The sequence below is a fragment of the Chenopodium album genome, chromosome 15, assembly GCF_948465745.1.
Source record: "Chenopodium album chromosome 15, dcCheAlbu1.1, whole genome shotgun sequence".
NCBI classification, from domain to species: Eukaryota; Viridiplantae; Streptophyta; class Magnoliopsida; order Caryophyllales; family Amaranthaceae; genus Chenopodium; species Chenopodium album.
Window position 1 is genome coordinate 51,184,184 of NC_137848.1, and position 23,984 is coordinate 51,208,167.

The window sequence follows — 23,984 nt, forward strand, 5'->3', positions numbered from 1 at the left end:
CGTTGGTGTCATGGCCGATGTCTTCATGGAAATGGCAATGTTTATTTTTGTTCCGATTTTCAACGGAACCTCTCATTGGAGTCGGCTTCTCAAGGGTCAGCTGATCCTTTACTTCCATCAAGATGGAACAGCAGTCCGTGTGGAACTCGTACCTTAGAACGTACGGTTTCCACTCTTTCTTCTTTTTCTAGGCCGGCTGATCAGAGTTATCCACGGCCCAGACTTGCTTTTTCTTTTTGCTCTCTTCTGGCTTAGGGGCCGACTGAGCAGGCCGACTCTCCTTTTGTCGGTCGGACCTCTTAGAGTCCGACTGTCTGTTGGAGGAGCAGAGCTCGGTCGCCTGTATATAGGCTTCCGCCTCTCGCAGTGCTCCCTACAGGGTGAAAATTTGTTTTCGGACAAGTTCATACTTGAAAGTAGAACCGTCCTTCAGACCCTTGAAAAAGTCTGTGAAGGCGACCTCATCAGACAACCCATGGATCTGGATTCGCACCAGATTGAACCGCCTGACATAGGAACGCAAGCCCTCTCTATCTCCCTGCTGCACATTGCCGAGATCAAGGCTTGTCTTTTTGGCAGGGATGTTCATAGAGAAGTTGGAAGCAAACAAGAACGCAAGCGTCTTGAAGCTATTGATGCAACCAGCCGACAAATTGCCGAACCACTGCTGGGCTATGCCCTTCAGGGTGGCTAGAAAGCAGCGGCACCATGCGGCATCATCCAACCCTTGTAAATACATGAGGTGGGTGTATGCTAGCAGGTGGTCTTCGGGGTTGGTGGTCCCATCATAGGTTCCAACCAACACATTTTTAACCTTAGCCGGCTGTTCGGCATTGGTTATTTCCTTAGAGAAGGCAGAGGGTTGATTTCCAAGGTGCTGCAGCCTAAGCTGCCAATCCATGGGCTGATAGCCGCATGCCGCCTGTCCTCCAAGGAAGGCAGGCTGGATGTAAGGTTGAGCAGGCATTTGGTACAATGGCTGAGCCATGTACGGAGCCGGCTGAATTACATGAGGTCCAACTTGAACCCGGGGGCTGCTTATTGGAGTCTTATGCACAGATTGTGAATACCTCGAGGTATTCTGGAAGCTGTCGTGATAAGTCGACGTTGAGGCCGACTCCGAAAGCTCATTCCTCTTCTGCTCGATGTAATGTCGAGCATCAGAGAATGTTTTCTTATTACCATTCGGCTGAACATGCCGAATGGCTTTTCTTGCAACCGTTTCTGGGAAACGGAGTCTTGAAAGGTCAAACTGAGGCCGGGCCTTTTCCTTAGGATGAGGAGTCGGCTGACGGTCCCTGACCGATTTGTGCTTGCCCGTCTGGGCTGACTTCTTGGCCGACTGCTCCTTGGCAGGAGTAGCCGACTTCTTGTTGGTGAGTTGTTTTATCTCTCCACGGAGAGTGCTCACAAGCTTCATGAGCTCGTCTCTGGTTACCGGGTCTGACCCTTCCGTCTGGGTAGGATCAGCCGGTTTCTTTGGATGTCCGGCTGGTTTGCTCGGAACATTCTGAGAATGAGGACGCTCCAGCTTTTCCTTGCTGCGGATGCGCCTGGAGATGAGGGACCCATCTCTGGCAGTATAGGTTTCAACGTCACCGTCGTCACCTGAGTCATGGTCCGACTGGACCAATACTTCTTCCAGGGGCCGATTGGTCTCTGGTGGCTGTCTGGTCTCCGGTGGCCGATTGGTTTCCGGAGGCCGATTGGTTACAGAAATTGGTACAGTTTCCAAAGAGGCCATCTTAGAGGTACTCTCCCCACAGACGGCGCCAAATGTTTCGGGGTTTTTTGAGTCCCTTGGGAGAGTTACAACACTAAGACTGGATGCTCGCTTGGATGCCTGTACCTGCAAAACAACGGAGCACCGAATGGTCAGTGGTCCGCCTCCGAAGCTTAAGTTAGTCTAAGTCCGAAGAATAAGGTGCGGAATGAAAAGGTTATCTGCTCGGATTCCGAGCTCGGGTGTACTGTTCTCTTGAGAGTGACAGTTCTGACAATGATTGGTAATCACTGAATATTCCTCATAAGGAGTGTAAAAGGTTTTGTTGTACGTGAAGACGTATTGAATCCCCCCCATAAATGAGGAGGTCATCTCCTATTTATAGGCTTCTCGAAAAACGTGCACTTCCTAGGGTTTCGTGCCCTAGGGAATATTCACGCATCTTTTACAGACCTCGGGATTTGGGCCTGAAAGCCGCCAATCCCAGGTCCTTTTATCCATCTGCCACGTGTCGTTCCCTGGGAGGTCCAAGGTGGCGCCCCTTCCAGTGACACGTGGCGGACTCTGATTGGGCCAACTGGCCTAGGGTATTTTTACCCAAAACAACGGTATTTGAATAGAGTTTTTAAATTATATTGCCAATAAATTCAATTTTGAATTTTCATTTGCTATATTAATTTAAGCAGACTATTTGATCTTTAATGCTTCAATATCCATTATTATTGAGAAGGTTTTGTGTGAGTCCCTTTCACGTGAGTCCAATTTATAATGCATACTCCCATAGTCCCATTCCCTACCCACTGTCACCGCTCAACCCTATCGGCAACCGACGACCATTCCCTTTACAGGATGTTTGGTGCGTGGGAATAGGAATTTGAGTAAAATACTCCATAGGTTGGGATAAACAAGGAAATTTAATATGTTGTGGGGAATTCATAAATATATGGCCATGTCAGTTGAAATCAAGTAACAAAAAATCGTGCACTGTATAAGCTTTCCTCTAGCAGGACTGCAGGAGTCATATGGATGGACATTATTCTCTGAACCCTCAGAATCATTATCACTATCTGAATTTGAACCGGTAACACAATATCGCAATATTATGTTTAATTTATAATACAATAGTTTTGACAATGCAGTGAAGAGTTCACCCAAAATTGAAAGATGACAATAAAATTCTACAGAGTACTAAGAATTCCAAAGAAATACTCCATAGGCAGGAAATTATTGACTGAAAAATTAGAATATAGTCTAAAAAATTTTACAGTTACCTGCAGACGAAGTATCATCATCAGCTCCATCTTCTTGAGTAGAACGAACATCTTTCAAATCAATTGTTATCTCTAGAATATGTTCAATCTCAAACCAGCCTTCACCTCCCTTCATGCATCTCTTTTTCAATAAAGGACAAGCATCTATTTCAAGAGTTTCTATCGACTTTGACAATGCTGGTCCATCTGACAGAGATTTTAGCACTTTGCAGTGGCTTATTTATAGATGCTTCAAGGAGCGGAGATGTGGAAGAAAAAGAAGCACACTCAGCTTGGGGCATTGCCTTACAATAAGCTTCGAAAGAAGTGGAAAATCACCATAAGTTACTCTTCCAAGAGTCTAATTGAGGCATGCCATCAATTTGTAGTGTCTCCAATTTAGGAAAATTGACAATACCATCCTTAGCATGAACCAAACGATTGATGTCTGTCAATTTGTACATTAAAGTAATCTTCAGATACTTGAGATTTGGTAACTCTCCTAATCTAATTTGAAGCTCTTTTATTGCACACTTGAGGAGGGTTATACTAACAAGCCTCTCATACTCTGGAGAGCCCATCCAAGCTGGAAAATTTAAGCCGGGATAATATAATACCTGCAACTCTTCCAAACATAAGTTTGGCTTAAGATAATGAGTAGTCCAATACATGCAGCGTAGGTCTTGTACACTATATGATTTGAAGTCATTCCATCTTAGTTGCAACTGAGTAAGATATTTTTTTATCAGATAAAGTAGCTTCCTGGGCCTCACGCTGAGTCACATTTTCCAACCCGGAGATACAAAAACTTCCTTTAAGGTTATTCATGTGCTGGAGTTCTCTAATGCTACAACCCTCTCCTGAGTCTACAATGAATGCCGATAGTGTGCGAAGCTCAATAAGAGCTTCTATACCTTTGGGCATGATTGTTAGTTGGCCCAAAACATCAAAATATAAATAGCGAAGGCCAACAAGCTCTTTCATTTCATCAGGAAGGATGTATAAATGCCTACACCCTTCAAGTTTCAAGGTTTGTAGTTGATGAAGTCGATCAATGGACTCAGGTAAACTCTCAATTAGTGTAAATGAAAGATCAAGGTAACTTAATTGTATTAGATTACCTATAGAACTTGGCAGCTCAGTTATATGGCTTCCACTCAAATCAAGTGCCTGTATAGACTTTAGAGCTAAAAACAAATCTGATGGTATTTGTTTGAGAGAAGATCCATAATCGCGAACAAATAAAAGAGTCCTCAATTCATTGAAAGTCTTTAGTGTCTCGAACGTTCCTTGATCAATGTGATTAGACACTATTGAGACATGCCAAAACTTAGATCCAACCACATATGCATTTTCATCTTCTAACATGGCACGAAGATCCTTATTTTGGATTGTTAGCATCCCATTTAGAAGAGTGGTGACCTTGTCATAATTAACCTTATACTTACTTTTTCCAGTCAAAATATCAAATCTTGTTGGTGAGATGTATTATCCCTCTAAAAGAGCATCAAATCTTAAGTTTCCAGCATCTTCCATGTGTTTATCTCCTAAAAACCCCACAACCATCCATAACTGGACTAATGTCTCTCTCTCGAATTCATAGTCATCGGGGAAGAGACAACAGTGAAGCTTTGTCAGCTCTCGTCCAGGGCTAACAATAGTTTTCATCCTCATTATTGCTTTGAAAACCAATGCTAGAGTGCGCCAATGATTATGATTAATCAGCAGTCCTAAAACAATAGATAGTCATTATTTGTCCAAGTTTACATAGTTTAGCTAGTTTATTACCAATTATGAACAAGGTTGTTTACAAAGTGTTAGGCAAACAGCAAACTACATACTACATTTGTTAATCTACAAGAATAAACTTGAAATGAACAGAAAAGATATCAACACTTGGGTAATAGTACATGTTGTTCTTTTCATTCGTGATTTCACTATGAAATATGGATCACTCTGATGCAAGTGCGAGGCTGTTGAAGCATTAGGCTCCTGGTTAACATTGCAGATATGTCAAAGGCAAGCATATATATGCAAAAAATGTAAGCACTTTCTTATCTACACATTTTATGATACTTGGGTGGCTATTAGATGGCTAATGCGCATGCCATACATAGTCATGTCACCAGATCTCTTTTAGTTTGGCATGTTACAACTATAATTGTTGGTAGTTGAATGAGGAAAATTATGTAAATTATACGAACAAGAAAAAAATCGGATTTCAACTAGGCCCTTGATACCATGTTAAATCAGAGACAAATTATGAAAATCATAGAAGATGAATATAGTTCGAAAATTATGAAAATTATACGAACAAGAAAAAAATCACAAAAGATGAATATAGTTCGAAAAAAAAAATACAGAAGATGAATATAGTTCGAAAATTATGAAAATTATACGAACAAGAAAAAAAATTGAATTTCAACTAGGCTCTTGATACCATGTTAAATCAGAGACAAATTATGAATGCAATTCTCTGTATCCTTCTCATTGATATTCACGGCCAATACATGTATATATATTGCTAGGGTAACAAACCCCTAAAGCTCTACAATATTCTACCATATCTTTGCACAAGATATGATTCCTAAATATATCACAATAATATCACAATAATATCCTAGTATCCCTAGGATAACTCCAATACAAATATTTTAGCAGTATATAGACATTAACATTAGAGCAACTTCAATGGTAAGCTAATTAAAAAATTAGCTTGTTATGCCGCATAAGATTTATAAGCTAATCTGTTTTGTAGTTAATTTGTGCTCCAATGGTTAGCTAGTAGCTCAATTTGTTAATTAGCTTTTAACATTTAATTTTATTAATGTATCAACCTATGTTTTTGGCAAGTTTATTTCTCAAGCAAATTAGCTTAGCTAAGCTAATTTTCTTGACCAAGCTAATTTAATTTTTTAGCTCCAACGGATAAGCTAATAGTTAGAGAATTTTCTAAATTGCAAACAAGTCCCTAGCTACAACCCATTGGAGTTGCTCTTAATTAAGGATAACAAATAAGTAAATAAACATTTTAGAGAATATAATTGTTCAAATAATATTGATAAAACTATAAAAGTTATTTCAAAGTATGAATGACTGTCGTTCCAAAAAAAAATTCTTAGTGGTTTGTTCACAAAATTTTTATCATTTCCAATTTTCCACCTTATGATAATAAACTTAATTCACCATACAACTTTTTTTTTTTTTTTTTTACAGGAATTCACCATACAACTTAAAACATTTGGTCTCTTACATTTCTTGTAAATTATATCTTAAATAACAATTCCTGTCAACAAAAAAAAAAAAAATAAATAAAATAAAAAAAGTTTTACATAACTAATTTAAAATGTTGAATTCTTTAGCTTTAAATGTAAAATAGTTCATTTTTGGAACATTTGTAAAAAAAAAAAAAAAAAAAAAAAAAAAAAAAAAACATGTTAACAATTTTTGGCAAATACGGAGTAAAAAATAAGATATTTTATCAGGAAATATATATATATATATATATATATATATATATATATATATATATATATATATATATATATATATATATTAAGTTAAAAGTTCAACTTAGTTTTTCACATTTTTCGACATTGACTTGATATTTATCTTTCTTCTCCCTCATCGCCACCATTGTCCACTTCTCCTAGCACTGTTCTCTCTCCTGAATCTCCTCCCTTCAATTTTCACAAAATGGTGCTTTTAAAATTTTTCTATGATTTTTCCTTAATTTGTGTCCTAATCAACATATGTGGTCTATTATCAATAATAATTAGTTCATCAAAAAAAAAAAAATTAAAATAATACTTCGTACTACTTTATCTCAATAACCATGTCAGCATGAGCAATTGAATTGAGAAAAAACTAAAATGGACTTGCCCGACTTGGTGAAAACTTGTAGATTTGTCCATCATGATAAACTTTTAAGAGTGCTCTTGTCCCTGTGTAATTCAAGAATATTAGGCCCTTGCTGTTTTTTTAAGAGTGCTCTTTAGCTTTTTTTTACTCTTACCGGTTACCAGACGATTTACAAAAATAATGTAATTTAAAAACTTAATTACGATTGTGGATTGGAGTAAAACTTAATTACAAAATTAGTTTCCACGTAGGCTCGGTAAGAGGTTTGTTTTATTTTTTTATTTTTTTTATTATTTTTCAAGGCAAAACCACTATATATTATCGAAACCGCTATCTTACTACTTCTTTGTATTGTATGAGTGTTTACTTTTTTTCCTGAAAGAAATTTTATTTACTTCTTTTACTGCAAAAGTATGGAGTAGAACAATTGCAAAGCAATTTGGCTTCCCCAAGCAGTCCTACCACCGAGTAGCTCAACACCAAGCAACCCCACCACCGAGCAGCCTACTTGCGCTGAGCAGAAACTATTATTGCCGGCGTCATTAAGCTATCACTCACAGGACTAAAAAAAAAGGTTAGTTTTTCCCTAATTTTCTTTCTCAATTTATTGTTTGTTAAAATCAATTACCTTGTTGCATCATGTTGTCAAAATTATTATAATAAATTCAACAAGAAGATGAATTTTACCATGAAAATCATTCAAATTTGCTGTACGATTAGTTTGTCCGTTTACTTTCCCCAGTCTCTTCGTAGCGTGTTAAAAAAACGTGTTGCAAATGTAAAAAGTAAGGAAGTAAATGTATTCAATCTAATTAACACACTCCGTTCATAATTACTAACTAGGATTAAAAAAAATATAAATTGACTTAGTGGTTTAACATGGATCATATCCACTAAGCTACATTTACTCAATAATGCAAAATAATGATATCATGTCTTTTGACTCAAACAAAGTAACAAACACAACGAACATGCTTCTTAAATTAGATGAACATGACACTTTGATCCAACAACGAGATCTTGACAAATATGAGTACTTCAAAACTTCAGTACAAACTACAAAAGACAGAGGAAAGCCTACATTTCTGTAGCACCATTACTTCAATTGTTGTGAGTTTTTGCAAGATCCGCCACTGATCTTACAACTTTTATTTGGAGAAGGCCTCCTACAAAGTCTTGTTGATTATCTGAATATGACACAAGTGATAAGCATCAACCTCATTAGCTTTATAGGATGTTTGGTACATGGGAATAGAAATGGGAGAATACACATTAGATAAAGAAGGGGAATCTTTTATTGGGAATCCATAAAATATGACCATTTTATAGGAAAAGGAAAATATCATCCGGAATCAAGTAACAAAAAATTTGACCCTTTTATAAGTTTACCTCTAGCAGGAGTCACAAGGGTGGATATTATCGTTGTCTGAACCCTCACTATCTGAATCTGAACCTGTAAAACAATATCCCAACATTATGTGTAATAGTTTAAACAATTACTAGAAATGAAGAGTTAATCAATTAAAACTGAAAGATGATAGAATATATATAGGACAGAAATTGATGAAAAAGCTAATAATTACCTGCTGACGAAGTATCATCAGCAGCACTACCTTCTTCAGTAGAACGAACATCTTTCAAATCAATTGTTATCTTCGGAATATGTTTAATCTCGAACAATATGTCTTCTCCTCCCCTCATATATCTCTTTTTCAACAATGGACAAGCATCTATTACAAGAGTTTCTAGCAACATTGACAATGGTAGTCCATGTGACAGAGATTTTAGCACTTTGCAGTTGCTTATTTCTAGATGCTTCAATGAGTAGAGATGTGGAAGAAACGGAAGCACACTCAACTTGGGACATTGCTTTACAATAAGCTTAGAAAGGACTGGGAAATCACCATAACGTACTCCATCCCAAGTTGCTAATTTAGGCATGCCATCAATTCGTAATGTCTCCAATTTTGGAAAACTGCCAGGACCTTCACCAAGATACCCATGAACCCTGTAATCGATGTTTTGTCAATCTGTACATGAAAGTAATATTCAGATATAGGAGATTTGGCAACTTTCCTAATCTGATACGAAGTTCTTCTATTCCACACTTGAGGAGGGTTATACTAACAAGCCTCTCAAACTGTGGAGAGCCCATCCAAGGTGGCAATCTTAACCCAGGATAATATGATATTTGCAACTCTGCCAAACATGGACTTGGCTGAAGATGAAAAGTACTCCATAATATGTCGTGTAGCCTTTGATCATCGTAAGATTTGAAGTCATTCCATCTTAGTTGCAAATGAGTAATATCCTTTTTATCAGATAACAGAGTAGCTCCCTGGACCTTATGCTTTGTCGCATTTTCCAAACCAGAAATACAAAAACTTCCTTTCAGATTATTCATGTACTTAAGTTCTCTAATGGTACAACCCTCTCCAGAGTCTACAATGAATGCTGATAGTGTGCGAAGCTCAGTCAGAGCTCCTATACCTTTAGGCATATAAGTTAGTTGGCCCAAAACGTCAAATTCAAAATAGCGAAGGCTAGTAAGATTTTTCATTCCATCAGGAAGGTTATATAAATGCATACACCCTTCAAGTCTCAAGGTTTGTAGTTCATGAAGCCGATCAATGGATTCAGGTAAACTCTCAATTAGAGTAAACGAAAGATCAAGGTAACGTAATTGTATCGCATTCCCTATAGAACTTGGCAACTCGGTTATATGGCTTCCACTCAAATCAAGTGCTTGTATAGACTTGAGAACTAAAAACAAATCTGATGGTATCTGTTTGAGAGATGAGCCATAATTGCGGACGAATAAAAGTGTCCTCAATTTATTGAAAGTCTTTAGTGTCTCGAAGGTTTCCTGATCAATGTGATTCGACATGATTGAGACATGCCAAGACTTATACTTGTATCCAACAAAAGATGCATTTTCTGTTTCTAACATGTCACAAACATCTTTACTTCTGATTGTTTGCATCCCATTTAGAAGAGTTGTAACCCTGTCAAAATTTACTATGTACTTGCTTCTTCCCGTCATAATATCAACTCCTGCTGGTAAGATGTACTGTCCCTCTAAAAGAGCATTAAACCTCAAGTTTCCAGCATCTTCCGTGTGCTTATCTCCTAAAAACCCCACAGCCATCCATAACTGGACTAATGTCTCTCTCTCGAATTCATAGTCATCAGGGAAAGACAACAATGAAGCTTTGTCAGCTATCGTCCAGGGCTAACACTAGTTTTCATCCTCATTATTGCTTTAAAAACCAATGCTAGAGTGCGCCAATGATTATGATTAATCAGCAGTCCTACATACATAAATCGACGCAATAGATAGTCATTATATGTCCAAGTTTGCATAGTTTAGTTTATTACCATAATGAACAAGGTTGTTTACAAAGTTTTCGGCAAACCGAAAACTAAATACATAGTACCTGTTGTTCTATTCATTCGTGATTTCGCTACGAAATATGGATCACTCTGATGCAAGTGCGAGGCTGTTGAAGCATTAGGCTCCTGGTTAACATTGCAGATATGTCAAAGGCAAGCATATATATGCAAAAATGTAAGCACTTTCTTATTAGTGGCTAATGCGCACGACATACATAGTCATGTCACCAGAGCTCTTTTAGTTTGGTACGTTACAAGTATAATTGTTGTTTGCTGAATGAGGAAAATTATGTAAACAAATATTTTAGCAGCATATAGACATTAACATTAGTTAAGGATAACAAATAAGTAAATAAACATTTTAGAGAATATAATTGTCCAAATAATATTAATGAAACTATAAAAGTTATTTCAAAGTATGAATGACTGTCGTTCCAAAAAAAAATTCTTAGGGTCTGTTATGATTGACTGAATTAAACTTACTGGAACTGAAATGAACTGAACTGAATATTTTATGAGAGAAGGAAATTAAGAAATGAACTGAACTAAACTTATTGGAGTTGATCTAAATTGAAATGAAATGAAAATAAGTAGAAGAGAACAGGCCCTTAGTGGTTTGTTCACAAAATTTTTATCATTTCCAATTTTCCACCTTATGATAATAAACTTAACTCACCACCATACAACCTTTTCGTTTTTTTTTTTTTTTTTTTTTTTTTTTTTTTTTTTTTGGCAGGAATTCACCAATCACCATTCAACTTAAAACATTTGGTCCCTTACATTTCTTGTAAATTATATCTTAAATAACAATTACTGTAAAAAAAAAATAAAAAAATTACACAACTAATTTAAAATGTTGAATTCTTTAGCTTTAAATGTAGAATATTTAATTTTTAAATCCTTCGGAAAAAAAAAACCCAAACCTTTTTAACAATTTTTTGTAAATAAAAAATAGGAAATTTTATCGGGAAAAAAACTAAAAAAAAAAAAAACCATTTTAACAATTTTTGGTAAATACGGAGTAAAAAATAGGAAATTTTATCAGGAATTTTTTTTTTTAAAGTTAAAACTTCAAATTTTTTTTTTTTTTTTTTTTTTTTTTTTTTTGATGGGAAAACTTCAACTTAGTTTTTCACGTTTTTCGGCATTGATTTGATATTTTTCTTTCTTCTCCCTCACCGCCACCATTGTCCACCCCTCCCACCACTGTTCTCTCTCTTCCTACCACTCCCACCACTATTCTCTCTTCTGAATCTCCTCCCTCACACCACCACCACACAATTTTCATCTCCTCCCTTAAAATTTCACAAAATCAAAATGGTGCTTTTAAAACTTTTCTATGATTTTTCCTTAATTTGTGTCCTAATCAACATATGTGGTCTATTATCAATAATAATTAGTTCACCAAAAAAAAATAATTAAAATAATACTTCGTAATACATTCTCTTAATAACCATGTCAGCATGAGCAATTGAATTGAGAAAAAACTAAAATGGACTTGCCTGACTTGGTGAAAACTTATATATTTGTCCATCATGATAAACTTTTAAGAGTGCTCTTGTCCCTGTGTAATTCAAGAATATTAGGCCCTTGCTGTTTTTTTAAGAGTGCTCTTTAGCTTTTTTTACTCTTACCGGTTACCACCATAAAAAAAAAATCACAACATTGTTTTTTTATTACCAGGAGTTCTAACTTTTATTTTACCACAAAAAAACATAAAAAATTGTTTTTACCACATATTGTAAAAAAAAAACCCGGCAAATCTAACAAAATTTTTTAAAATTTTCGATTTATGTGCCAAAACATGCACTTTAGAGGGTTTGTGGGGTGTTTTAGTCCTTTAAAACCAATTTGAGGTCAAAATTGGCAACAAATAATCACATAAAGTATGGCTTAAAGCGTTGGAAATGATTGGAAATGCACAAACGGTATACATCTGTATGGTAAGCAAATGCCATATACTCATATATATCAAAATCTGTACATTATCCAGTTGAAGAATGTATGCAGTAACTTTTTAATGCAAGCTGATTCTATTTTTTTTTTAAACAGCTGACATGTATATAGCAAAGTATGAAAGAGCACACCTTTTCATCCTCTAAGATGATGTCCTGAAAGATCACACCAGGTTTTTTAGGTGAAGGCTGAGCTCTTCCCTTTTCAGTGACCGTGACTTTCACCTTGTAGTCCTTACTTTGAGCAGTTAGCTCGTCCAAGTACACTGGTTCCAGCTTCATTTTTGGAGGTGTATTCATTGTCTACAATATATAAGATGCAAAGTAGTAAGTAAGTATAGCAAGAGAAGACATGAAATATAATTTACATGCAAATCCAGCAGCAAAACATGCTGTCCTCCAAGAGCTTAAAGATCTAAACAGGAAACAAGTGCATATAAAAAAAAAAAAAGAATGCAGTAACAAACAATGACATGGTCTGCAATGATCAAATTTAAAAGTTTATTTTTGGCATGTATTATTTTGTCTTTTCATGAAAATACAAACAACTTTGTTTTTTTTTTTTTAGAAAAAATACAAACAGCTATGTAACACTTTATAAGGCTAATATATGCAGGAGCATGAATTATTTTGAGAAAATTAATATATGGATAAAAGGGAGCTAGCAAAATATATATGCAATTACAAATGATCACATTTTAAAGGCTGTTTTGGCATGCATTCTTTTTGTGGTTTCTGCAAAATATATATAGATTAGTAACAGTTTTGAAGACCAAGGAATCTAAAAGCATGAATTCTTTCCAGAAACTAATGTATGTATAAAAGGAAGCCAGCAAAATATACATGCAGTTACACCAAATAAGATCTCAATTATTACAAATATTTAGTATAACAAAGCAGCAAAGCAAATTCAAAACAAAAATAAAAAAAAGGTCAAAACGTGGCTTTATTAGGATAGATTTGCATGCACTGAAATATAGTTCAAGATTTAAGTGATAGTAAACACTCTTGACATAAGGGTACTACAAAGAATTCCCATGAAAACAGAAGAATATACCATTACTATGGATGATAAGGCAGAGAATAAAAAAGTTTGCTAAAAAAAGTGAGAACTCCTTTGGTATTTATAGTGTAGTTAGGGAAGAAGCTAACCTGGATCTTTCTACCAAGCAACGGTCCAGATTGTAGAGGCACTGTTCATTAAGATGACTGGGTACAGCTTGCAAGCATAATACTCTTGGTAAGTACAATTTTCCCTTATGCATTAAGTTAAAAGGGATTAATTATTATGGCTAAGATAATATTGAAGTACTTATAATGCTGAATTTCTGATTTTTTGTGGTGAAAATGAAAGAGGAATACATCTAGCTTTATTATAAAACAATTAGTTTACTCAAAACAGTAACTTTGACCTGTACTTGCCACTTACTTTAAGATATAATACAAAGTGCATTTCAGTTTTGAATCTAAGTAATCAATAAGTATATTTTATAGGGCTTCTTTATTGATTTGTTGCGGGCTAGAGTCAACTAAGCCCATGTATATTTCATTAAAGCCACAAAAGAATTACAAAATCAAAAGAAGATACTTAAATCACCACTAAATAATGTAACATACCACGGTATACTAAACACACCCTTTGCAATGTCTGCTATTTGTTTTCACGGTTCAAAAAGATTACTCATTATTTATCCCATTTTTTTTTTTAAAAAAAAGAGGAATTCAAGTCTGTAACTTGAGAGCAGCATTCTAATATCACGATTAGTACAGACCAACTATAGTGAAATAGACGTAAACCTAGTAATAGATATTCCATTCTTGCTTAACCTACAAATCGTAGAACTTTTAAACCATAATGCAGATTGTAATGTACACCTCAGTCATAAAAGAGCTAACTCAGTTAGCATATAGCAGTAAGTAGAACCTGAATCTAAGAAATAGAGTCGTTCAAGTAGACTTTTAACGACCTTATAATTTAAAGGCAGCATAAAATTACAAGCTAGATTGTGACAACAGATCACTTACTGATATGTGCACCAAATGTTTATGATTACTGTAATACAGCAGCATGTAAGTACATCTGCATCTTTTGCATACCAAGTATAACATAATATACCTAAGTTATTGCATGAAAGATACTGTTTCAGTGCTCCTATAAACAGAAGATGAATGACTTACATTGTCTTGCTATCAAGGGCAACCATGAACTGGAAACTGGTCCAATCTGCAGACAAGCAAGTACAGATTTCAGTAATGCAATATCTAATAGCTAACTCTATTGTCACATAAAAGAAAAGACCAGCTTACCTATAAAAAGTTACTAATAGAAGCCTAGATTGCTTTGGGTTTGTCTTCACCAAGGGAGTAAATTAGGCATATTGCTGAGCCTCACTGTCAATTATGGCTGCTAGATGTAAAAGATCATAAGACACTACATTCTTCACTTCATTTGCAGAACACTGAGACGTACTTCCAGTTGTAAAGACACGAACATCTTTTGATTTCTTAGCCCGTGATAATGCAACATAGAGTTGGCCATGAGAAAAGCATGGTCTTGGAAGGTAAATGGATACTTGACTGAGAGTCTGTCCTTGTGACTTATTAATCGTCATTGCAAAACTTAACTTTATAGGAAACTGCTTCCTTTCAAACAGAAATGGATAGTTCGCAGAGCTAGAGGGCCTTAAATTAATTCTATGTATGAATATCTCTTCTCCTTTGTAATGACCAACTGCTATAGCACACTGGATCACGTTAGGGAAATTTTTTTTGCAAATAAGCCTCGTACCATTGCAGAGACCTGAAGACGGCAGCAAATTCCGTAACAATATTACAGGACAATTCTCCTTTAATACGAGCTCATGTGGACTCATTCCTCCGGGACATAATTTATTAGTAAATTCTGTAGGATATACACTACAGGTGTCATTCAAAACGACATCAAAACTCTTGTATGTAACAGGCTGCCCAGGAAATTTATCTATCATGAATGTATTAACCGCATCCACATCTTCATTCATGGGTGTCAATATTGCCTTTTGAGTGAAAACCTGACTATCAAAGTGGCCATGGACCATTTCTGGGAATGTTGTCTGTACAACAGTACTCACTAATTCCGTGGCATCGCTAGTAGATTCCACAATCTGTTGTGGTAACTGAATGAAAGCATTTTCTGTTTGTTGCAACTGACCATTGCCTAAAGCAAGTAAAAAAGAAGCATATGTTGGATCCTCTCTTGCTCTTATATTTTCTATTAACCTAAATTTGGTTAGTTTGGGCCACAGATAAGAAGTTACAATGCTTGCTTCTACTGCTTCTTTCATAGTTTTTCGTGGAACTACTAGCAAGACTTGCCTAAAATCCCCTCCAAAGACGACAACCTTTCCTCCAAATATGCTCTTATTTCCACATAAATCCTGCAGCAAAAGGTCTAAAGATTCTAGATTTTGCTTTTTAGCCATAGAAGCCTCATCCTATATAATCAATGTTGTTTCCTTCAAAAGAGCTGCTAAGCTACCTTGCTTTGGGACATCACAGACCAATGAATTTTCACTATCAATCGGAATTTTGAATCGAGAATGAGCAGTTCGACCAGAAGGAATATTTGCTGCAGCAATGCCTGATGTAGCTGTTGGTAGTACAATCTTGTTCATTTGTCGTATTTCTGCATATAGAGCATTGTAAAGGAAAGTTTTACCTGTACCTCCAGGGCCATCAACGAAGAACGCGCCCCCTTTTTGCTACATGACATGATCCATAATACACTCAAAAGCAGTATTCTGTGCAAAGTTGAGCTTTGAACGACAACTTAAGCATTCCTCTGGAATTGGTGCATCAAGAGCATCAACAATATCTTTGGTACGCCTGAATTCATCACTGACCTGAGAAATTAGTTGGTCCAAACTAAAAAAAGAAAGAGATTTACCCATTGCTTCAAGATGCTGTTCTATTGATCTGACAGTAAGTTGCTGTATTTTAACCATCTGATTCGGAAATCTGTGAGAAAAATCTTCAGTAAGAAAAGTGTAATAGGCATTCCATAAAGCAAGAGGATCACGTGGCTGACAGAACATCAAGACTGTAGCAAAAAGCCGTCGTAGAGCAGCATGCATATGAGTTTCGCATGCTTTGGACATGGTTGAATTAGCTGCATCATCATCCTCTATAAGACCGAGCTTTAGAGCAGCTTCCTGAAAAGTTGGAAGCAGACAACCATTGACAGTACGTAAATCCTCAAACGATTTAGGACTCCTTACATTTAACAATAAAAGTCTAAGGAAAAACCGTTCACCTTCTGCAGGAAAGACGAACGCTAATCTACCAACTGAAATTCGGTTCTGGACTCTTTGCTTCCATTTTTTGTCACCTTGATGCCATGTGTAGTGTTCACAGAATTCGCCATACAAATACCCCAGCCCAAGTTCGGATGCAGCATTCATTGCAAAAAATTCTGTTAATTGAGTTCTTGATCGCTTTGAATCTGAAACAACTGCACGGAGCCTTTCATGAGGGAAAATATGAACTGTCTGCATATCAGGCAAGTGGACCTGTAAAGGCAAAACTGCAGGGTGCATTTCGAATAAATCAAAACTAAAGATTCTCCATGCAGCTTCACAAGGAGATACCCATCTACCTGATTGATATTGCTTAATCTCATCTACAGAATTGCTGTCAGAAGCAACAACATTGTACGAAATCCGATCGTGACCTTTATAAACATACTTGTACAGGTACTTTACTACCTTAATTGTCGAACAAACTTCAACGTTCAAGTGACAATCAAATAGTATAGACAAATAAGGATTATAAGGGATAACCCACTGGTTATCTAACTCTGCATTTCTTATCATAACCTTTTCCCCGGTTTCTCTCCTACGATAGATAGGATAACCATCCTTATTATTAGTTGTTTCGGTGAAAAACTGTTTAGGATACTTGTTCTTACAGCTAAGCTTTAGACCATTCTTCCGCATACAGGGGCATTCAGGATCAACACACCACAAGGGCCATGCATCATATGCGCCAACACAATTTTTCTCAAAGTAAGATTTGCCTCACTGGGTATCTCAGCACAAACAAATCGATCATAATCAGCAGGAGACTTCAACTTGTATTCAGGTTTCAGAACAATTAAAAAATGAGCGTGCGGCAAACCTCTTTTTTGGAACTCGACGACATATACCATCGCAGCAACCTCTCCAAATACTTTCTTCTCCATAATTTCCTTTTTCAGTGCAAGCAACTTCGCCCTAAAAATTCTAGCTACCAAATCTGGCCTATCCTGCGCTGTCTCACCAGCCGCCAACTCAGCCTTGATTTCAGGCCAATTAGCATTACATGTAATCGTCACAAAAAGATCCGGTTTACCAAAACGCTGTACTAAAGCCATAGCATTCAAGTACCTCTTCTTCATATCACGAGGACCCCCAATATAAGTAGGAGGTAATATAATGCGCCGTCCAACATTCTGACCAAGAGTTTCCCCAGAATCTAGTGAATCCAATATACCTTTATACAAATCAGCCCTTATTGTTTCTTGGTTGTTTCTGAAGTAATCAAGTCTGGTATTTTCGATTTTCACATACATATCGACTATATATTGTTGAAAACATCTACCTGCTCGTAGCAGCATGTTATTCGGACGGATTTGCAACCTGTATGCATAGTATTCCCTAGCAGAAATGAACTTATCTGCTTTGGTATTTTTCCGCTTTGAACCTGTACATAAAAATTAGAAATAAAAGTCACAAAAGACAGCAACATCAACAATATACTACAAATATGCAGCAGGATATACAGAATATCAGGGGAAAAAAAAACAAAATCAAGACCAAGCTCATGCTAAAGAAATGCAGCAGAACATATAAAACCCAAAGCACTTACGGGCTTCTTCCTGACTTAATAAATCCTCTGCACTATGCACAGCACAGGACATGATAGGATCTGGAATCGAATCTGCTGCCCTTCTACTTGGATGAGAATTTTTCTTAAGGCCTTGAGTCCACCCACATTCTCCTCGAGGGAATAATAGTGGATACTGAAGGGGATCATAACAACCATAACTATGATAAATTCGGTGAGATTCATCAGATCTTCCAGTGACTAATATATGAGGGCCCAAACTTTCGCTCGATGAATAAGTTTCTGGCCAGATCACAGCCACATCATCAACAGCAGGAGCGTTATAAACTCGCTGATCAAGTACTGAACTTCGATTAAGAACAATTTTTGTATCTGCATGAATAGCTCTGTCTCGTAAAGATCGAAAGAAGGTAGCATATGGATTCTTTTCAGATACCTGCATAAGAATGCTAACCACATCTTCTCTTATTTTTGGGAAACAGCCTACTCTATTTTCTGCTTCATGCTGACCATCATAGAAGTATAACTGTAAGTACTTGGGATTGCTATCATCAGGCAATAGATCTGGCACAAAATGATACATTTGGCCTTGCAGCTTGAATAGGTACATCCCTTTGTAAGTACTTGCATAATAAAGGCCCCCTAACGAACTAAATGTAAACAGATTATTGTATAATCTAGCATACTTTCGAAAATGCACAGCACCTTCATCCCTTGAGGTAAACAAGTAAACAAGCTCATGTGGATAATCAGCTGCAGCTATCGTAATATCTCCATTCCCACAACAGAAATGCAAAGATTCGAACATAAATTTCTTTGCACCACACTTGCCATAAAAATCGGGCAAACAAAGTCTAAAAGGTTCAATTGGAAGCTGACGATCTGTAGCAGCACCAAGGATATCTAACAGAAACACAAGAAAATACAAGCATATAGGTAATGTGGTATAAATCACGATAGTAAGAAAATCAAGGTGCATAATAAGTATACCAATTTACCTTCTACATGACTGTGTTTAGCCTTCTTTTTACAAGAGAGAGGTACCTTTGAAGGTGCACCACTGCATAGAACAAATAGTGTCTTACTATATCATTTGAACGATAATGCAGCAAAGCAAATACTGTACTACCATGCCATCTGTATAGCTAGTAACAACCACTTATCTCAGACAGGCATTCTGGCATCTATAGAATGTCTAGCGGTAACCACTGTTACATAGTATAGCCATTATAAGCAATAGCAAGAGCCATATCCAACACAATCAAACAGCAACGGATGACCAATATGAAGACAGGAAATTATGCTGGCCTAACCACCAAGATGACACCACACATAGAACAGCACTAATGAGCACAAAGAAAGCCACCTAAATAAATCCAGTATACCTGTTTAGCAGTGGCGGCGCTAGCTCCTGTATACATTTTTGCCGCTTTGAGGTATGACCTTGTCGAGAGCGTCTAGCAACACACTGAACGTCCAGCGAAGACAGGCTGCTAATAAAGGCCAAGTTATTTTTTTCACAGGCACAGTACTGGCTATCCTAACTACTCTTACCATTTGATGGGCACACATGCCTAGCATAAAAATGATAATACACCTACAAATAATTCTGAACTAATTACTTAAATACTACTGTATGCATCATAGCACAACTAACCAAAAAAGTGGCTATTTCAATGGATATAGTATACCTATGTAGCTGTGGAGCACTAAGTTCCTGCATGCTATTTTGTCGATTTGAGGTGCAACTTCGTCGAGGGCGTTTAGCAACACACTGAGTGACTGGTAAAGAGGGACTGCAAATAAAAGTAAAGCTTTTTTCTTTACAAGCACAATGATACATATCATAAATAAGATAACATCCCATGAAGTTGTATACCTAGCGAACGCTGACTGTGATGTTCTTTGTGCTGCCCTATTCAATCTGCTACAGCTTTGCCGAGACAGACGAGGAATGCCATAACGACAATCTAACATACAACATATACCAATTACTGCAGAGTAGCAAATGGTACAAAAACACAGATATAATAACTAAGACAAAGTGGAAGTAAGTTTAGCTAAGGCAGTACCCATTGCCACCACTGCAAAGCAAGCTCGAAGAATTGGAACGTAATAGTACTCTCCAAAACCTTCTCTTGACAATATCTGTAATACCCGTAAAAGTGAAAAAACATAAACCGTAGGACAATAATAAACATAGACAACCTATGTAAAAGGGGCCATAAAGGCAAAAAAACCAACACTTTAAATACTAAATCAGGAAATTCCAAAACTCAAAAAGCTCATGTTAAAGAGACCATAGGCAAACAGGCCATACTTAAAATTTGAAGCACAAATGAACTGCATTCATTAAAAAGAGGCCATACTGGCATTACAGTCAGATTAAGAACACCAATACAATACAAATATTCAAGTACATAATTTCAGTAGCAAGATACCATCTATTACATATGTTTTTCATATCTACTGGTAATCAACAAAAGACACCTAATTAGTCTAGCATATCCTAAACAAAAGACTACCATCTGCTCACATACCCTTAATTACCTAAATCCAAAAGGCAGATAGCCATACTAAACATAGTTATTCAACCCTAGCACACTTATAGACAGCCTCTAAATCAGACAGACCAGCAACAAGACTGTCAGGAATCTGCATTCCCACACCACTGGTAGAGGGCTCGCTCCTATCAATTCTGCGCTTAGACGGAAGACTCGGTTGGAGGGCTAAAACTGGAAGCTGATTTGCTTCATCAGTCGACGTCACACATACATCAGTACCTAATCCATTAACAGAATCAGTCTCCTTTGAACTACTCTCCAAGCATTCAAGATGGCCCTTCAAAACCATATACTTCTCTCTTATTAAAGAACATTCTGCACTAATCTTTGCTGCAGCACCATAATTAGCATCAACTATTTCTAGATTGCAAACAGAAGCTACAAAGAAACATGCTTTCTTCGCAACTCGCTGCTCAGCAATGTACACTTCAGGACAGGGATCACTGAAAATGCACTCCATGGAAATACTGTTACGAGGGCAGGTCACCGTTAACCAAGACATATAGCCATGTCCTTCTAATCTAGTGGTTTCAATGCCAGTCACAGTTTCACCAGTCTTCCTAACTAAAACTCCCAAAAACTGTGCATAATCCAATAACACATGAACATCATGAAACAGCGCATCCTCCCTTGTACTGCATTCTGCACGTATACGACTTAAATCTTCTCTGTCCTGCACTAACTCAGCACATCTACTCTTATACAACTTCACACACAATCGATACATCTTAATGCGCTCATAAGTGAAGTCAGACACGCGCACACTAAACCGACACATCAATCTCTTCACAGCTTTGTGGGCCGCTCTTTCACAAGATTCTTCAACTGAACTGGCATCTCCACCATAGAATATGAACCTTGCACGAGAATTTGGCTTACTAACTCGCACAAAGACATTATTCTTAGCAGCATCTATAAATCCATAAACAGGCGAAGGGAACTGCAGCTAAGCAACAACCTTTTCCAAAAAAGGCTGGAAAGGGACAAAAACTCTGTTTGACCGTCTAGCCATAACCTGTAATGGCAAAAACGATATTCAGCTACAAAGCATCTAACAAGAGAAAAGGGCTTTCTCTCCTAAACAAGACTACTAAACCCTAAGCACACCAGACCGTAAAAAATAAAACTAAACTCTACTAATAAGAATCTAATCAGAAAAGGAAAGCTATAATGGATACAAAGGCAAATCATATAAAGAATCTAGAAACAGAGGACATATATCTTGTGCTAAACACACATACAAGTAAATAAGTATTCTTAAAATCACAAACACTCCACCACAGAACAATCATGCCATTGGTGCACTATAGCAAACAGGAACTCTAAATCTGAAAAGGCATACATAGAAAGCAGCTCCATTAGTCCAACAAAATGTACAACTTTGTTCCACTCCATGTGAAATCCCCTCCCATGTGTACTCAATTTAAATATTGGCGACACTAATCCATACTTCATCATTACCTAACACTGAAGAGCTATGCCATATTAAAACGACCAAACAAATATTACTTTGGCTCTACATACAATAGCTAACAGGTACTATTTCTATTTAAAGCAAACATAAAATACACTACATAACCACTCAATTAACAAACCCCAAAACTATTATATGCAACTAACCAACCAGTCAAGAACCACATCTTTAAAAAGAGTCTTAACTATCCACCATCAAACACATAAAAAAGAAGCTGGAAAAAATACCTCAACAAATGTCCAACAACACCACAACCAACGATAGCAGCAAACCTGTAAGGCCAAAGGGAAAAAAGCAAAATAAGAACATGCAAATAAATCAAATTTATGTGTCAATAGTCCTATTACCACAACAATCAAATCCATCCACCTAATGTATTCATATCCACACTACTAACACTATCCAAACCGCGTCATAAAGACAATATTATCACCATTTCTTTGACAGTGCAGAACAAAAGCAAACCCGACACCACTATCACGAACATTCAATCAGCATAATCACATAAGTGTAGGGAATTAAAACAGACATCCAACACATTGTAGAATTGTATATTCAATATTAGTCATTGTATCAGAACACATATAATAATCTATTAGTAAATTAAGGCTCGATTTGCTAGAAAACCCAGAAAAGAAACCATCTGAACAAACAAATCATGTGCTATAAGTAATATAAAATCATCCATAACAAAGTACCACCTTTCACACAAACAACTCCGCACAGGAAACTCAGATCACCCACCGCCAAAAATAAATTGTTACTGCGCATGGATCGCTTGCCATGTCCAAAGAAAAGAACACCCTCAAGCTATATATATAGACTATGGTCAACAAGAGCACCGACATCAAAGGCATTAATTTTTTTTCCCTTTGACACAGACACTGTAGTGGCGCCCAAGTAAGGCAATCCAATGCAAAAAACAAACCAAAATACTAAAAGGCTAAATAGCAAAAAAAAAAGCAACAGAAACATACCAGCCATTCTGGAACTTCCAACCACAGCAAGAAAACTCCATTCCAGACCTGGCCATCGAGCAGAAAGGCTCGGCAAACAAACCAGCAAAAATACCCAAACCAGAGCAACTAAGCAAGACTAAATCAGAAATTCAACACACAAAGCTACCTGTACAAGCAACCAACACCTTAGCTGTCAGGCAAACAAACACATGCACACCAGCTGGATTTTCCATCATACATGGCAACACAGAAAGCAATTCACAGCAAGGGCAAACTCGGCATTCTATTTAATCTAGGGGCGTCTAGGTAATAACACGCAAAAGAACTATTCACCAGCTACAGTGAATACTTTTGCATGTTTTATAATGGTTATAGATTTAGCTATTCAGCCCTTGGGTCATCTCATCCATATTTTTCGTGGTTTTCGCACAAGAATTTGGAAACTTTGCAAGCCCCTGAGTTGAGGCATCAATTTGTTGTCTTATAACTCTAGGTAATCACTTACTAATATTATTACCTACAATGCTTTGAATTGTATGTATTTTCTTTCACTATCAAGTATTTTCTGTCATTGATCAATTCACTAATTAATCAGTTGATTGAGCTACATACTTTGAAAAAATTTATTAGGGATATCAAAAACTACTCCATGGTTTTTTTTAATACATTGATTGGTTAAGAGAAATTTGATTATACCATGATATTGTGATGATTGTATAGATAGATTGGGAATTGCAGTCTTACATTGTTGGAGGAAGTCGTCATTTATCAATGGATTTTTTGTAAATTACCACCCTAAAATGTACCACGTATTGAAATAACCACCCATTTTTTTTGAAATTAAAAATAACCACCCATATTTTACAAAACATGTAGGTTTTACCACCCGACCTATACTCCGACCAGTTTTTCGAGCATGGGCCCCACATAACGGCTGTTTTTT

At 36.6% G+C, this 23,984-nt stretch overlaps 2 protein-coding genes across 2 annotated transcripts; both read right to left on the bottom strand.

Moving 5' to 3' along the window:
• Positions 1 to 4,461: 4,461 nt before the first annotated feature.
• On the bottom strand, positions 4,462 to 9,982 carry LOC145581384 (putative disease resistance protein RGA3). The gene is made up of 4 exons (XM_081638399.1): positions 8,943 to 9,982; positions 8,418 to 8,842; positions 8,267 to 8,287; positions 4,462 to 4,703 (listed from the first exon to the last, which is right to left on the bottom strand). Exons 1-4 carry the CDS (start codon positions 9,980 to 9,982, stop codon positions 4,462 to 4,464), a joined length of 1,728 nt encoding a protein of 575 aa, XP_081494525.1.
• A 5,673-nt stretch (positions 9,983 to 15,655) lies between these two features.
• Positions 15,656 to 20,619, bottom strand: LOC145581385 (uncharacterized). The gene is made up of 10 exons (XM_081638400.1): positions 20,595 to 20,619; positions 20,345 to 20,412; positions 20,117 to 20,192; positions 19,924 to 20,014; positions 19,736 to 19,840; positions 19,043 to 19,104; positions 18,066 to 18,947; positions 17,236 to 17,900; positions 16,064 to 17,146; positions 15,656 to 15,922 (listed from the first exon to the last, which is right to left on the bottom strand). The coding sequence occupies exons 1-10, from the start codon at positions 20,617 to 20,619 to the stop codon at positions 15,656 to 15,658; spliced, it is 3,324 nt and encodes a 1,107-aa protein (XP_081494526.1).
• Between the last annotated feature and the right edge of the window lie 3,365 nt (positions 20,620 to 23,984).